This window comes from Polypterus senegalus, chromosome 9, assembly GCF_016835505.1.
Source record: "Polypterus senegalus isolate Bchr_013 chromosome 9, ASM1683550v1, whole genome shotgun sequence".
Taxonomy (NCBI): Eukaryota; Metazoa; Chordata; class Cladistia; order Polypteriformes; family Polypteridae; genus Polypterus; species Polypterus senegalus.
In genome coordinates this window covers 117,718,270-117,735,604 of record NC_053162.1, presented here as the reverse complement: position 1 = coordinate 117,735,604, position 17,335 = coordinate 117,718,270, and the positions used below count along the sequence as shown (strand labels likewise).

The window sequence follows — 17,335 nt, the reverse complement described above, 5'->3', positions numbered from 1 at the left end:
GTAGTACTGAAACTCAGCACAATGAACATGCAAACCATGATTCCAGTACCCTAGTTTTTATCTACATAATCCGGCAGAGCATAAATGCTTAGGTGTGTGATGCTATGAGATGTACACACGCAAGTCAGGTTTTGCACTCCAAAAATCTTTTTGAAAATATATATAGTCTGTACCTGCAGCATAGGGCCAGGGCAGAAATCACACACACTCACTCAAAGCAATGAAACTACACAAACTGTGACACAACTATACAGTAAACCTGGCTTCAATTCAAAATATGTGTACTAAGCAAAACTAAACTGATAATTTATATATGCCCTGTGACCCTGAATTTGACTAAGTGGATTTGAGGATACAAGGATGATACTGTATAATGACTTGCAAGTGTATGTGGAACTCAATGTGGCACTATGTTGTCAGAAGCAAATAAACTACATCAATTTAAACTTAAATTTATATGACCCCAACTGTATGGGCTGGACTCTTCCTTTCCCATCGAAACTAACATGGTGCATTCACTACAGCTGAACGTTTTGTGTCAGCTTTTAAGCAGGTAGTCCCCATGCTCTCACTTTAATGGCCCGATTGCAGGACTTCAGGTGCAATGAAGCTTTTCTCCCCTGGAAACTGTACACCCCAAAATTTTAAAGGCTTAATCTAGTAAAATTACATTTTATTAACTCAGATAAAAAATATTATTTCCTTCATTCAAAGAATATGAACAATTAAAAGGATTAAAATAGAAAATTAATGCACAAACCTGAGCCTAGAAACAAGTCGCTTAAGAGAGATAAACCGGTCATGATTCTGAGCCAGACAGATAGAGCCTGTTCTAATATAACCTGAAAGATAATATTAAGGGGGGAAAAATTACAATCATTAGCACCATAATGTCCTATTCATCTAGAACAGGGGTCCTCAATTATGACCCTGAAGGGCCACAGTGGCTGCACATTTTCGTTCCAACCAGTTATGTAATTAGAAGTCAGGCCTAGCGGATAGTAAAACTTGGCATTTAATTATATGGATTCTTAGGTCTTTCATTTTTCCAAGATAAACTTTTCCCACATGGTAGATTGTTTGGTTTCTGAGAACATTATGCATATAAACAGGTATAAATGTAAACACATTGGCTAGAGTGCTGGTGGATGCTTTGTCATTTGCTCCTCATCATTATCTGATGTCTGATTAAGAAAAAATGCACCAATTAAAATCTACATTTGCGGGTAAAAGTACTCAATCTACTTGAAAGTCATCATAGTTTTCTGCATGACAAAAGATCTGTACACATACAGGGTGGTCCAGATCTAATTATGCAGATCCAGATCGACTGGATGACTTTGATTTATGCGGGGACGAATCCAGTTCGGCGCAAAGATAATTCTTCATGTCATTATTTCACACACTTCTCAATGAATTGGGATAGTTCAGGTGATTTTCTATGTAATAAACTTAATAAGTTATAGCGTAATGAAAATTGCATAATTAGATCTGGACCACCCTATATTTATCCATTCAGTATTTTATTGAACTCTTATGCTGCAACAGTACATTTCTAAAACCAAAGCAAAACATTTTCTGTAGATATTTAACGGAAGACGACAAACTCAAAAGATAGTACTTGCGTAAGTATTTAAACCTCTTTGCTTTGGAAGATCCAGTTTCAAACAAGTCACTAGTTAATCCCAAATCACAAAAGTGATAGTCATTTGACCATAATTAGGTACTACTTATGAATCCGTCACATTTGTCTGGTCATAAAAATCACACAAAGTAATTGAAATGCACAAGGAAAAAAATGGCTACAAAAAATATTGAAAAGTTTGAATGTCCTGTTAAGCACTGTTGGATCCATCATCAGAAAGTAAAAGATTCATTATAGCACCCAGGCTCTTACTAGACCAGGCCCCTCAAAACTAAACATCACAGCAAGACGTTGGCAGGAGAAAAAGGCTACTAAAAATCCAACTGTCACTCTCAGAAGGCTGTAGTGTTCTTTGCCTGAAACTGGAGTGAAGGTGCATGGGTCCACAATTTCAAGAGCTCTCCATAAAACAGAAGTTTCACATAAAAGTACATATCGTATTTGTTACAAAGAAAACCAGTTAAAATGTGGGAGGAGGTTTTATGATCTGATGAGACCAAAACAGACATTTTTGGCTAGACTTCAAAGAGATATGTATGGTATAATACTAACACTGCCCATGCCTCAAGAAACACCACACCTACAATATAATATAGAGGTGGCAGCATCATACTCTGGGAATGTGCTGAGGCTGGAAATCTTGACAGAGTTGAAGAGACAATGGTTGGACACAAATACCGCAAAATATTGTGGGAGAACTAGTTCCAGTCTGCTATGAACCTACAATTCAGGAAAAGATTCATCTTTCAACATGTCAATGACCCTAAGGCCAAAGCTACACTGGAATGGTTCCAAAAGAGAAAGGTGAATGTTTTGGAATGACCAAGTCAAAGCCATAATCTTAACTGTATTTAGAATCTGTGGCGATATTTGAAAACAACTGCCCAGATGTGCCATCCCAACAAGAGGATCTCTATATATTCTGAAAGGAAAATGTGGGAAAGAATCACTCTTGAACAATGTGCAAAATTGGAACATACTTACTACAAAAGAATTAAGGCTGTTATTGCAGCAAAACAGTTCAACAAATTATTAATGTGTAGCACTTAAATGCCTATGCAAACACGAACATTTGAGTTTTTCTTCTTCTTCAGTTAAATATTTACAGAAAATTATTTCTTCAGACTTTGAAATGTACTGTTACAACATAAGAGTCACATTGAAAACACAGAATGGATAAATGTGTACATATCTTTTGTCATACAGAAAACTATGATGACTGTGTCAAGGGGATTGAATACTTTTGCACACCACTGTAAATCGTGTGGTTTAAAACTAAAAATAGGCAAATAAGGGTCCTGAATTGTAACAGGTGAGTTAACTAAAATTAAGCCCAAAAATATATATTACCTGCGGTGGGCTGGCGCCCTGGCCGGGGTTTGTTTCCTGCCTTGCGCCCTGTACTTAGGATATAGCGTGTTGGATAACGGGTGGATGAATGAATATATATTACTATAGCGGTAAATAAACTGGTTCTAATTAAGAAACTGATTAAAGTGAAATCCTTCAGCCACTGCAGCACTCCAGGATGTAATTGAGTAGCCTTGATCTATAATGCATGTGTATTTATACAAAACAACATAAATAACAAAAATGCAAGCTGATAAAAATAACTGAATAATGCTCTTTTGAGCCATTGGTTTTTAGAGCCTGCTGTCTCTGTTATAAGACTGTAAAAAGCCACAGCCTGGTCAGCCTGGTAATATAAACCACTGGGAATCAATTTTAGACACCATACCAGCCAACATAGAGGACATTCGCACATTCACTCTGACTGAACCAATCAAACTAAATCTCATATTGTCAGTATAAAAAAATAACAATAATTCAATGAGGAAATGCACACAGATCATCCAAACACTGACACTGAACAGGCTGGGAACTGAAATGCAGTTCCCTGTAAATTTAACACTAGAATTACCAGAGCCTACGAAAAAACTCGTAATTCCGTCCCACCTTAAATCGCTTCTTAAATCCCTTCACACCTCTCCAGCGTCCTTTGTCTTCTAAATGTGCTGATAAAAAGAAGCTAGAAGCAGCCGACTATTCCATCCCCCCACCAATTTAGAACGTGCACGAACTTCTCTCAGCTCATGCCTTGATTGAGTATCTGGGAGTGAAGTGGAGTTTTAGAGTGGAAATAATAGATCGTTATTTGGAACACGCGCATTTCATCTCTGTTCCGTTTCTACAGTAATCTGTGTAAACACATTGTTAAAACAGAAACGTGTTTTATATTCTAGTAGTAGATGACAAAATGTAGGCATAAACTATATGATGTATGAAGCCTGAAGTCCAAATAGCAATGAAACATTTTCATTAAAGGTTCAAATATAACACAACAATTGCGCTTTTATTCAAAAATAACTGCAGAAACAAAAAGCCGCTTTAACATGCGACATTGACAGCACTTTATTATAACTTCCTCCGTGGTAAAATGGGATCCGTTCTCGCCTTGGAATCAAAAGGTCATGAGTTCGATCCTGCACTACTCCGTTCTGAGAAGTAAACTGCTCTTAGTCTTACTATTTTAGAATAAAAGTATACATTTGATTTCAGTCTGTAACAGCCGGTGCAATTTATGATCCTTGTAAAGATTAGCTTTTTTTAATTCACTTTTCATTCTCTCAGTCGCGTTCAGAATCAATCCATACAGCTCCATACGACACGGCTGTTTTCACTAAAGACGCGCTATAGCTCTGCAGTGTACCACGATGCATACTAACGCCCCCCAAACCGGGTTCTGACACACAAAGGCTAGGGAAGCTGCCTTCTTCGTATCTCACCGTCACTTGATTTACTTTTTATTCAGTTGTTTTGAGTGTTCCTGCCAGTCCCCGCATGTTGCTGTATGCTGTTTCTTTTGTACTCCAGGACATGCAGAGGAGAGAATGGTAAAGAGCAGTAACTTCGGTGCTATATGCAATAATCAGACACTCCCCATCTGCCCGTGTTGTTCAAACACAGGAACATATATTGGTGTAAAAGTATAACAAAAGTGCACTTTTTCCATCGCCTTTTCCTGTAAGAAGCAATGTATACACTTCTCTCTATGCTGTGGTTTCTATTACACACCTGAAAGAAAGAGACAATGCATGTGAAAATATCATCGCACTAATGCAATATTATTTGAAAACGAACAGCGTCAGATCGGGTGTGAAATTATGCAGGAACTGGAAATTCTCTGATGCTCAAAAAATACACGTGTAATGCTACGAAAAGTGCACGCAGACACTTCATTTCACAAACAAAACAAGTGCACTTTTATTCAAGACTACCTGTATAACCGAAGAAAAAAGAAAGGAAGTTACAGTAGGCGATTGATACGACAGCTTGCATGGTGCAATGCTAAGAAGTGCTGATTTTCATTCCGTGCTATATAAAATCATCACATTCAAATATTAACAGTTCCCACACACCCAAGGACCGTCCTTCCTACATTCACGATACGTGTACTTGTTGCCGTGCACACAACTCTCTGTGCTATGGTTCCTATTACACTGAATGAGCACCTGACACTGTACTTTCTTCCCTGGGGGAAGGTCCCGCATCAGAGAATTTCCAGTTCCTGCATAAATTCACACCCGATCTGATGCTGTTCGTTTTCAAATAATATTGCATTAGTGCGATGATATTTTCACATGTATTGTCTCTTTCTTTCAGGTGTGTAATAGAAACCACAGTATAGAGAGAAGTGTGTACATTGCTTCTTACAGGAAAAGGCGATGGAAAAAGTGCACTTTTGTTATACTTTTACACCAATATATGTTCCTGTGTTTGAACGACACGGACAGATGTGGAGTGTCTGATTATTGCATATAGCGCCGAAGTTACTGCTCTTTACCATTCTCTCCTCTGCATGTCCTGGAGTACAAAAGAAACAGCATACAGCAACATGCGGGGACTGGCAGGAACACTCAATAAAACTGAATAAAAAGTAAATCAAGTGACGATGAGATACGAAGAAGGTAGCTTCGCCAGCGTTTGTGTGTCAGAACCCGTGGGGTTTGGGGTGGGGGCGTTAGTATGCATCGTGGTACACTGCAGAGCTATAGCGCGTCTTTAGTGAAAACAGCCGTGTCATATGGGGCTGTATGGATTGATTCTGAACGCGACTGAGAGAATGAAAAGTGAATTAAAAAAAGCTAACCTTTACAAGGATCATAAATTGCACCGGCTGTTACAGACTGAAATCAAATGTATGCTTTTATTCTAAAATAGTAAGACTAAGAGCAGTTTACTTCTCAAAACGGAGTAGTGCAGGATCAAACTCATGACCTTTTGATTCCAAGGCGAGAACGGATCCCATTGCACCACGGAGGAAGTTATAATAAAGTGCTGTCAATGTCGCATGTTAAAGCGGCTTTTTGTTTCTGCAGTTATTTTTGAATAAAAGCGCAATTGTTGTGTTATATTTGAACCTTTTATGAAAATGTTTCTTTGCTATTTGGACTTTAGGCTTCATATATCATATAGTTTATGCCTACATTTTGTCATCTACTACTAGAATATAAAAAACGTTTCTGTTTTAACAATGTGTTTACACAGATTACTGTAGAAACGGAACAGACATGAAATGAGTGTGTTCCAAATAACGATCTATTATTTCCACTCTAAAACTCCACTTCACTCCCAGACTCAATCAAGGCATGAGCTGAGAGAAGTTCGTGCACGTTCTAAATTGGTGGGGAGATGGAATACCCGGCTGCTCCTAGCTTCTCTTTATCAGCACATTTAGAAGACAAAGGACGCTGGCGGAGAGGTGTGAAGGGATTTAAGAAGCGATTTAAGGTGGGACAGAATTACGAGTTTTTTCGTAGGCTCTGGTAATTCTAGTGTTAAGGCAACAGTGCCAAACACTGCAAAATTGCTTCATTCACCTATTAAACAATTATATAACAGGGTAATGTGAAAATTAAGCAAACTGTAAATTAACTTTTGAAATTTAAGTAAAAGTATTTAAAGAAAAAATACAAGGTAAGTTACTGAAAAAAAGCCATAAAGTATTAATCTTCTAAAAAGTTGCTTGGTAACTTTGGGGAAAAAAATATGTTAATCCTCCCCCCAATATTCTAGTTCCATCAAAGGTGAAAAATAAAGAGCAAATCTCATAATGCAAAAATACTGATTCATATTAGCACAGACACATGACTTGTAGTTAAATAAAAATAAAAAGGATAGTGTCTATGGTATCCTTCCATGTGAAGTACAGGGCGAGTCACAATTATGTTAAAATTTGAATGGTGGAAACAATTTATTCACAAAACTTACTTCATATGTGCAAGATGATTTACAGGAATGTCTCAACCTGTTCGCCATCATCAACACACAAAAAAACAACAAGCAACAATGCCATTTAAAGGATGGTACACATTTCGCGGGAATAGATGATGCCACAGTCCGTATTCTGTTCTTCGGGTCATTGATATCACAAACTTTCCTGCTATACATGCGCTCCTTCATCATAACCAACAACCAGAAATCACAGGGTGTCAAATCAGGTGAGTGTGGAGGCCATGGCAATGGTCCACCACAAGCTACCCATCGACCTGGAAAGGTGTGGTCGAGATAAAAATAATCCATTAGTGTTAACATAATTTTGACTCACCCTGTATATAATCACCAAGGTTCTGTATAAGGTGTAACATAATTAAATTCAAAATTATTCCCAAAACTTAGCTAATAAGTATTCAAAGTATTAACACAACATTCTCAAATCCTCTTAATCCAATTCACGGTGTAAAGGGGGGAATAAAGCCAGCAGCACTGGACACAAAGAAGAAATTAGCCATTCACATCATGCCAGTTTCACATTGCCAATCAAACTAACTTAGGATACTGCATCTTGTGAGGGAGAAGCGGCCACCACAAAATAGACCCGAGTAACATTTTATTTCTCTGAGTAGTAGACTAAAGTAGTTATGAAGTATTCCACTGTTTTAAAGTTTTCACCACTGTTTCTCTTGCACTTGACGATACAAAGTTTACAATTGTTATCTCCTTTGTCCAAAGTGCAACTAATATGGAAGTACACAAGACATTTTTTTTTCCCAAAATGGATGAAGAAATGTTTTTTTGTGCACAAAGTTTCTATTTATCTACAACTTTTCTAACTGCACACCACATACAGGAAAAGCATTCCTGTAAGATTTTTGTTCTAAAACTGTGGATCTACACTGAAGCGACTCTGGTTTGAACAGCTATTTGAACATTTATGGTTGGCTTGTATGTAAAATATGCATGACAGTGCACAAGTAAACTTCTGGAGTGCAAAGAAAACAACTCAATCAAAGTTTAATTTACGACAGCTACAATTTGTTTAGTAATTGTGTGCATCCTTAGTAAAGAAGATTAAGCATAATTATATAAACTAAAAGCATAAACAATAAGGTGCATTTATGTATAAATATGGCACACTACATATTTTTATTGAATACTACTTATTCTGTCACAAAATAGCTTAAAAGATATTGAAAATCTGTGCATTTTGAGAGTAAGGATGCACTTTTGCCCTCTGCATGGTATATTAACCTTTGTATTGGTAGTTTTAAACTTTTTAGTTATTGCTCTAATGCTATTAAGTAGTATATTCACTTTCACTGTGCACATCGTGGCGAGGATGGCAGTAACAATATCTGAGCTGCACAACCTAAGCTATTCCAGCCCCATAAGCTTTTTACAACGGGTCCCTCAAAATTCCCATGGACTTCCAGGACAGATAAGAAATATTGTGCTTTCAGCATTTCCTGTGTAAGCCACAGGTATTCTATTTCTGGGCTGTGCCTGATAAGCCTCCCCTCCTTCTCCATCGGAGACATTCAATTGGCATCCTAACTAAATGCCTAAACCACCTCACCTGGCTCCTTTCAGTCCAGAGGAGAAGTGGTCTACTTCAGTACTACTAACACAAAAATAATATGTAATAAAACATAATCACAATACCGAACATAAAACACCACATAACCAGTAAAATGAAATGTACATAAGATGAAATTCTAGTTGGCCATTTTGTAATTTAGTTTTCTAAATTGTTCCCACAAGATAGTTGCACTATTAAAATTAAGACTTGATAAATACTCTCAGCATTTCAATCAAGACTTATTTGAAATCTTGGCAGGTAGATTATTCAAGAGTTTCAGCAGGATTTGTTTTGAAAAGTATTGTATATTTTGGCTGCAGTGTACAACTTGTAATAAATTACCTGACAAAATGACAAAACACACTTACACACCTCTGAGAATTTAAATCAGGCAGTTGTTGCATCAAAAAGTGATGAATAGAGAGTTGGACAGATTGGAGATTGGACAATTAAGCATCTGGAACCCACTGTAATTTGGGAAAAACAGGAAATAGTGTACATCAGTCTCCCTGTTACTCTAAACCTTTTAATATTCCTCTCAAAACTTCTAAAAGATTTTGTGAAAAACATTAACAAATAATAGAGGGGGAGGCCAAGGTATTTACAGCTTTACAGGTCATTTATGGGGAGAGAAAAAAAGTTAAAGGCTATTTCTACAGCAAAAAGGACAGATAATAAGAGAAATTAAACTTCTGGCTATATTGCATTCAAGGAGGTGTGTAATGTAAAGAAAAGGTTTAAATGGAGACGTTGACTTACCAGGAGGCCAATAAGGCAATTTAAAAACCATTTTTATGTCGATATACTTTCCATTTCAATCTAGCAGGACTGTGTCTAATCATCTGGGTCTCTAATTATCCCTTCAATTTGGTTGACATAACTAGGCAATTTTTCCCCTATTTTTTTTTTTTTTCACAGTAAAAATTTCAGTAGAATACCTTTGCTCATTTCATAAATATGGTAAATAGAAAAAAAGTATTTTTATTCTAATATTTGATGTTGTTTAAAAACCAGAGTAAATCAGAAAGCATGCTTATACTTTTCTAACATACAACAGTGATAAATTACTCAGCCACTGTTAAAATAATTATACAGTAAAAACATTTATTTATTTAATTTTTAGGACATAAAATGTCAATATTTTTATAAGCAATACATAAAGAAATTTTATTCATAATAAATTATATATGTTAATCCAGACTTGAAGGTAAAATAACTCTGCTTCAATCAGTAACATTTGAGATTAATCAGAAGCTATCTTTTAAAGTAACAGTTTTTATTTGAAGATACTAAATAGGGTTTTATATTAAACAATATTTTAAAGTAAAATAAGTAAAACAGTAAATAAACAAAGCACTGTACAAAGAAATAAAGTTTTAATGTAGAACTTTGGTATTTACTTGCATAAAGAAGATTCACACAAAATTAAATAAGAAAAATATTACAACAACACAACACAAACTAACAATTTCAGAAGTTTATATGAAATAATTATCAATGTGATTTTGCTTTAATTTTGAATCTCTCATTTGATCCACATTATCTTGCAGATGCTTCAAGGTCAGAAGCTGACCAGCTGATGTGTCATTCTATTTGTTGAGAAAAAAAAAAAAAATCAGTAGCTCCTTCAGCATTCCGGTTGTTTCAGTGTGACATAGGCCACTTATTTCCTCACATACATCATCGATCTGAGTTGCTCTCTTTATTAGCTTGGAAAAATGATAATGAGAATCCTTACACAAGGTCTTACTCAAAGAGAATCTGATGTCCCAGAGCATTACTACACATTATCCATGGGGTAATGTCTTCAATTGTTGGGACTGAAAAACCATCAAAAATGCTAAAGTAACTGAACAAAATTGTTATTATCCTTATCATCAGAATCCAAGAAATATCCTTTTCCTCTTCAGATCTTTCCACTGTAACACCAGGTCAAAGTTTTTAACAGCATTTGATATGGGTAGTATTATCAGTTTCAACTCAAGCTGCAGCAGAAAAATAAATAACTGTCTTTATGTTGACATTTTTAAGAAGGTCCATAAATTTTGATTTTTCTTCGAGAGCCTTTTGTTGTTCTAACAGTGGGTTTATTAACCTCTTTCTGCATCATTCTAAATGTATAGGCTGTAAAAGTACAGTAACATTCAATGGCACAAATATTACCAAGATTTCACCAGATGTCAGTTGCTCTGCTTCGGTGGTTTGGAGTGATTTAAATGAGTTAAGCTGCTCTTTCTTCCAGTCCTTAATTCCTTAAAATAGTTGTTCTCTAAAGGAATAAATGACTTGAAAAAACAGTCTTTAAAAGGATGATTTTTGTGACATGTGCTTAGCTGGGAGGGCATTTAAGTTAACATATTTAAGAGTATGGGGCTTATTTTCCTATGGCTAACAGTGGTAACTTTAAAGTCCCAAGCACATTACTGACAAAGAAATGTCATTCTTTAATCACTCCATTTAATTTTTTTAACTGAAGAATCAAGTTTTGTGGCAAAGTGTTTTCATGGTTAAACCTAAACCCGTCTCATCTGCAATAGAAGTTTGGGAAGGAACTAAACTTGCTTCATTAATATACTTTAGAAATATTACTTTAAATTCTTTGCTTCCAACATAATCACCAAAAAGACTCTTACTTGTAATTTAGCGCTGACAGATACCATCACATTATTACCACCTTGATAACCACCTCAAACACACAGTGAAAGACAGGTCTCTTACTAACTTTTTTGTTAGGGTAAAGAGTCAGACTGCAAGAGGGACTTTATTTTCTGGTTCTTAACAAAAACATGTATAAAGTCCATATTATCATTTTTTGTCTGCTTAATGATATCTCTCTTTCCTAAGCTGTCTTTGATCACCATTTCAAATAGTAAAATTGCATTTAAAAGCACTTTTAAGGTACCCAAGAACACTGTACAACAATATACGTAAAATCAAATAGTCCAATGTACAAATAAAATTAATGAGAACAACAACAGGCAATATTTAAAAGATAAGTTTCAAGTTTAGATTTAAAAATAGAAAGAGGTTAAAGGAATGGAGCTCCAAAGACAGGGCACTTCATAACCATGGATGGCCCTGATACACAAAAATCCCTGTCACCCATAGTGCGCAATCTGCACAGTCGAATGGTTAACAGCAAGGAATCATGTAAATAAAGTGAACTTGATGTAGTATATGGATATAAATAATGAAAACAAGTAAGTTGGGGACAGACCAGGAAGAGTCTTAAAAACTAAAAGGAGAAATTAATATTGAATGTCAAAAGGGACAGGTAGCCAGTGTAACTTTAGAATTGAAGGAGTAATATACTCCTGGGGTTTTAAAAGGGTAAGCTCTCTTGCCGCTGAATTTCAATCAAATCAAATCATATCAAATAGCCTTTAACGGTCAATTTACTATATTTACAGAACATACAGAAGAACTGTGTTTTATCTTGGTAGAGTAATATATATTGCTCTACTTTCCCCTATTGTATTATTAATATGTAGCCTTAGAATACCTAATCTCACAGACTTACCACTGTATATAACTTATCCCCACCTTCCCTTCTATATCTATAACCTCAGGCAATTAGATGTAGTAAAAAGACAAGCAGGAGTTAAGTTACACATAAAATAATGTATTATTGATAATATTCATAAATAATAACAAAATGCAAAGTACATTTGAATATTGGCAACCATACAACCTGATAAAATGGTGATGTGTAATTCAGGTGGCACACAGACTTGCAGTTACTTAAAATGTCTCTAGTTAAGGCATCGTTGGTGCTCAGCTTTCAGCCACATGTCTGTTCAATATGGCTGCTGAGCTGTGCTCTTCAATGTAATGTCTTCATCATCATATGTGGGTCAGTCAGAGAGATGCTTCTTCATATGTGGGTCATTTAGAGAGATGCTTCTTCATCATATGTCAGTCAGTCAGAGAGAGAGAATGTGGTTGAGCAAGTACATTTATACTGTAGATGTTCTCTCCAATTCCTAGAACCAATAGGACATCATGGTACCTAAAGGCCTCTGAGACTAGCCAATTCCAAACAGCCATACCTCAGACCAATGGGTGAAATAGAACATCTTATCTCCTGCCCCCCAAGACCATATATTACACTAACCTGGCTTTGTGTGGGGGATGGGAGAAAAGACTTTAGCAAAGAAATGCTCATCAAACTGGTTTAAGACACATCCCCAAATCCTGTCGTAAAATTACAAAGAAAAGTCGTAAACATGGGGGGATAAACAAGAATGCCTCTCACCAAGGTACCACTAAATTACATTGGTTTGCCTAAATTATAAATAAAGACATACAAAACATTTATCAAGTTATATGCAAAATCCTACATCACAACACTCCACCCCGATGAATGTTTTGTACAGTGTCTTTATACACAATGTGTTTAAATTGTTTCAAGAGTCTGATGCATAACTTGTGCATTGATTTGCAGTATTTGCTCTCCCCAGATGACTTGTATCTGCTCCAGCTTGCGTCAACTCTTTCTGCAGTCTCCATATGTCATCAGATCTGGTGGTTCAAAATGAGACAAGTCCACACCTTCCACTAAACTAGCCCACTACAATTGAGTCTATTGTGTGAATTTTTAATCTGTACTTGTTCTCTGTCTAACTGCTAATTAGACCCCTGTCCCAAACTATCTGTTTACGCATATGCAACTGTACAATTAACATCAAAATTTGAAAGGTAACATGCCACAGGTGCCAGTACAACCACTTCTGCCCAAGTGACAGCCCATGTGCCACTGCATAAACTGTTCACAAACCAACATCTGTGGCCCCTCTACACACATTTGGGGTTGACTTAGTTGCCTCTTGTGCTTTCCTACCCATGGTGCAACTCTTGACTGCCATCAGCCTTTACCAGTATAGGCTGGCATCACCACCATGAGACATCAAAGCTTTGCAACTCTCATCATTCCCCCCGTAGGCCACCCCTAGAGTTGTTTGCTCACCATATGCATACTCATTGTGCTAAACACCTCAGTTCAGAATTGGCCCACTGGTCCTGTGCTTGTACCACAGCCGACAATCTCAGCAGGGCTTCCGCATTTTCCCAATTAGACTATACCTAAACATCGGAGCCCATATGTCTTGCAAATGTATCAGCTGCACCTGCTTTCCTGAAAAGTTCACCAATTTTCTTAGTATACATTTTCCTTAATATTATTAATTATATTAATTATCCCACTTAATTAATTAATACCCAGAATGTATACTTTATGAGCCCAAAATAATCCCCTTATTTTGGCATTCCTAACTGGTTTGTTCAGTTTCCACCCCTTGGAATATAAATTTGCTGCAGTAATGAACAAACCTTTCCTTTTAAACTATAGCTATTGTGACTAGTCCTATTATTGCATGACTTGTGGACTTGTTACTCACTTAAACCCCAGTAAGTGTCTTTTCTTGCTGTCTCTTCAGTTCTTCTTCATGTCTTTGTCTTTGCTTGTTGCTTTGTCTTTCTCTTTCTTTTTTTTTTCATTCTGCTATGTAGGCAGGTCTGCAAAATGGAAGGTGACAAAGCAGTTTCTGTCCATCTCATTTTCTTGGCTGTCGACCTGGTGCCAAAACTCAAACTTTGCTTCCAGGCATTCATTGGAACAGCTTGGCACTAGTGCCACGCCACCCAATGTGCCAATGGTAACCCGATCTCCTGCATGGATTTTACTCTGCTAATTGCCTTCACTATTTATTACCTGCACCAAACCAAAGTCCATAAAAACCTTACAATAGAAGTAGCACTATTGCAAAAGGCCAGAAAATTGAAACAGAAATAACTATTTTCCTTTCCTGTCTTCCTGCACTACCCTTCTATTTTTTTCATTGCCTGTGTGTCCTTTTTTTTATTGTATGGTAACTACTACCTGAAAGTGTGGACTGAAGCCTCTCCAAAACCCAAGTTCTAAATCCAGCATTTCTGCTAAAACTGACCTGTGTTCTTTACTAAAGACCAGCTCACTTTTCTCCATTTTATTGCATGGAGAGTCATAGGCTGTCTTTTGAACAACTGGTCAGTCAGGTTTGAATTACTGAACCTAAGTTTGTGTGTCTTGTTAATTACTGCTGGCCCTAGCACAGCTGTTAGGACCTTCACACCCCTGTGCATTCCTGGCTTCCTGCTGAGCTTGTAAAACTTCCTGCTGCACCATCCCCATCCTTTGTTCTTTGGCTTGTCCTGTTTCATTCAAACCAACTCCTAAACTGGTGCACTTTCTTTCCAACTCAGCCATTCTTGCACTAGCACATTCAGACCTTTCACACACAAGCACTTGAATTCCTTTCATTTCCATTGTTCTTTGTTTTAATTCCACACTTTCTTTACTCAGTATCCTTAAGCCAATATCCAGTTCATGCCCTCTAGTCAACAATTGCCATTCACACTCACCAGCTCCTCTGCCTTCTATCTGATCTCTTTGTCCTAAATCAAATTTCAATGCAGCACTGGTTACCTTTCCTAACAGTGGTGAAATATCTATCAGTGTAGCATGCTCTTTAAATACTGGACAGGCCTCAGAATTACTTGGAGATTGTGGTGCAGTGGAGAATAAAGGAAGAAAACACCCTTGCTGTTTTCCTTCCTTTCATCTCTCTCCTTTTCCTCACACTCACATTCCCACTTCTTTATCTGTGCACACATCTGTCTCATGTAAGTCACCCACCCATGTTTTAGGGTTCCAGTCCGATCTGGTTACTATGCCCTAACTTTCACCATGGGTGGTTTACATTTCTTTTTCCACTTCTTTCACTGCTTTCTACTTTAGCAGGGTGTTCTACATGCTAACACTTCACAATTATCACACCAACTGTTACATCTTTCAAAACTCTCACTCAACATTCCATAACTTTCACTTTCATTCACTTTGCTATTTTCTTCCTTATCATGATCTTCCTTATTACCAATAATACAAGCTAGTAAACCTCTTATAACAGCAGCTGTCTTCTTTAAACCTGATCTCTGTTTTCTTGCTTTTAATCCTTCCAGCCCCCTTCCATTTTGTGGCACACTCAGCTCAGCTTCTGCTTTCTCTACCTGAACTACAGGTTTCCTAGCTTTAGCCTGCTTCCTCTGCCACTCCACTGGAAGATGGCTGACTTTAAAATGAACTTAGGCATTTCTAAGTCTACAATTTCTCTAATACAATTTGCCAAATTCGTTATGGGTTGGCCTACTTTTGCCCCTGTAAGCAAACATACACATACATACACAAAGATTCTAAACGAATAAGTACCGTATGAATGACAATGCATGTCCCATCACTCCCTAGCACTTTAACCACTTAAATGCCGTATGAATGACGCATGCATCTTTCACCACTCCCTAGCACTTTAATTAGGGACTCACTACCACCAGTACTAACAAACATGCGGGTGTCCTTGTGACACACATGAAGTCTCTACACTTTGTTGGTTATATTCCATTCAGCAACCAAACAATGTTTTACTTCCACCGCATTTGTACACTGGGTGCCCTAAAATTCACATACATAAACAAACACATACATCAAAACAGTATTTGCAAACAGGGTGCAAAACTTGGTTACCCCAAAATCCTGCCGACTACGCCAATTGTTTTATCTTGGTAGAGTAATATATATTGCTCTACTTTCCCTATTGTATTATTAATATGTAGCCTTAGAATACCTAATCTCACAGACTTACCACTGTATATAACTTATCCCCACCTTCCCTTCTATATCTATAACCTCAGGCAATTAGATGTAGTAAAAGACAAGCAGGAGTTAAGTTACACATAAAATAATGTATTACTGATAATATTCATAAATAATAACAAAATGCAAAGTACATTTGAATATTGGCAACCATACAACCTGATAAAATGGTGATGTGTAATTCAGGTGGCACACAGACTTGCAGTTACTTAAAATGTCTCTAGTTAAGGCATCGTTGGTGCTCAGCTTTCAGCCACATGTCTGTTCAATATGGCTGCTGAGCTGTGCTCTTCATGTTGTCTTCATCATCACAGGTTAGCAGAGAGATGCTTCTTCATATGTGGGTCAGTTAGAGAGATGCTTCTTCATCATATGTCAGTCAGTCAGAGAGAGAGAATGTGGTTGAGCAAGTACATTTATAGATGTTCTCTCCAATTCCTAGAACCAATAGGACATCATGGTACCTAAAGGCCTCTGAGACTAGCCAATTCCAAACAGCCATACCTCAGACCAATGGGTGAAATAGAACATCTTATCTCCTGCCCCCAAGACCATATATTACACTAACCTGGCTTTGTGTGGGGGATGGGAGAAAAGACTTTAGCAAAGAAATGCTCATCAAACTGGTTTAAGACACATCCCCCAAATCCTGTCGTAAAATTACAAAGAAAAGTCGTAAACATGGGGGGGATAAACAAGAATGCCTCTCACCAAGGTACCACTAAATTACATTGGTTTGCCTAAAGACATACAAAACATTTATCAAGTTATATGCAAAATCCTACATCACAACAAACTGAAATACTGTTTCTCTCTCATCTTCGTAGTACAATAAAATATAAAATATTAAAAAAATATATAACACATTAAGTATAACATATAAGATTAATAAACTTAGAACTTGCAAAGTAAACCCAAGTACAATGTGCAATAATCAGCAGTGCTAACGCCACTTACAGTAAAAAGTGAGAAGGTGCATTATAGAGTAGCTTATGAGATGTACAAAAAGACGGACAGACAGAGGGGAAGATAGTGGACAGAGTTCAACATCCTGACAGCTTGGTGGATGAAGCTGTTTGAGTGTCATGTGAAGCGGGCCCGGAGGGTGCGGTACCTTTTCCCTGAGGGGAGGAGGCTGAAGAGGGAA

General features: G+C 37.1%; 1 protein-coding gene across 1 annotated transcript in view; it reads right to left on the bottom strand.

The window, feature by feature from the left end:
- Positions 1-17,335, bottom strand: part of LOC120534902 — a 78,056-nt gene that overhangs the window by 20,292 nt on the left and 40,429 nt on the right. The window contains exon 5 of the mRNA XM_039762407.1: positions 761-842. Coding sequence (XP_039618341.1) covers positions 761-842 — 82 coding nt within the window. The remainder of the gene's footprint in view (positions 1-760; positions 843-17,335) is intronic.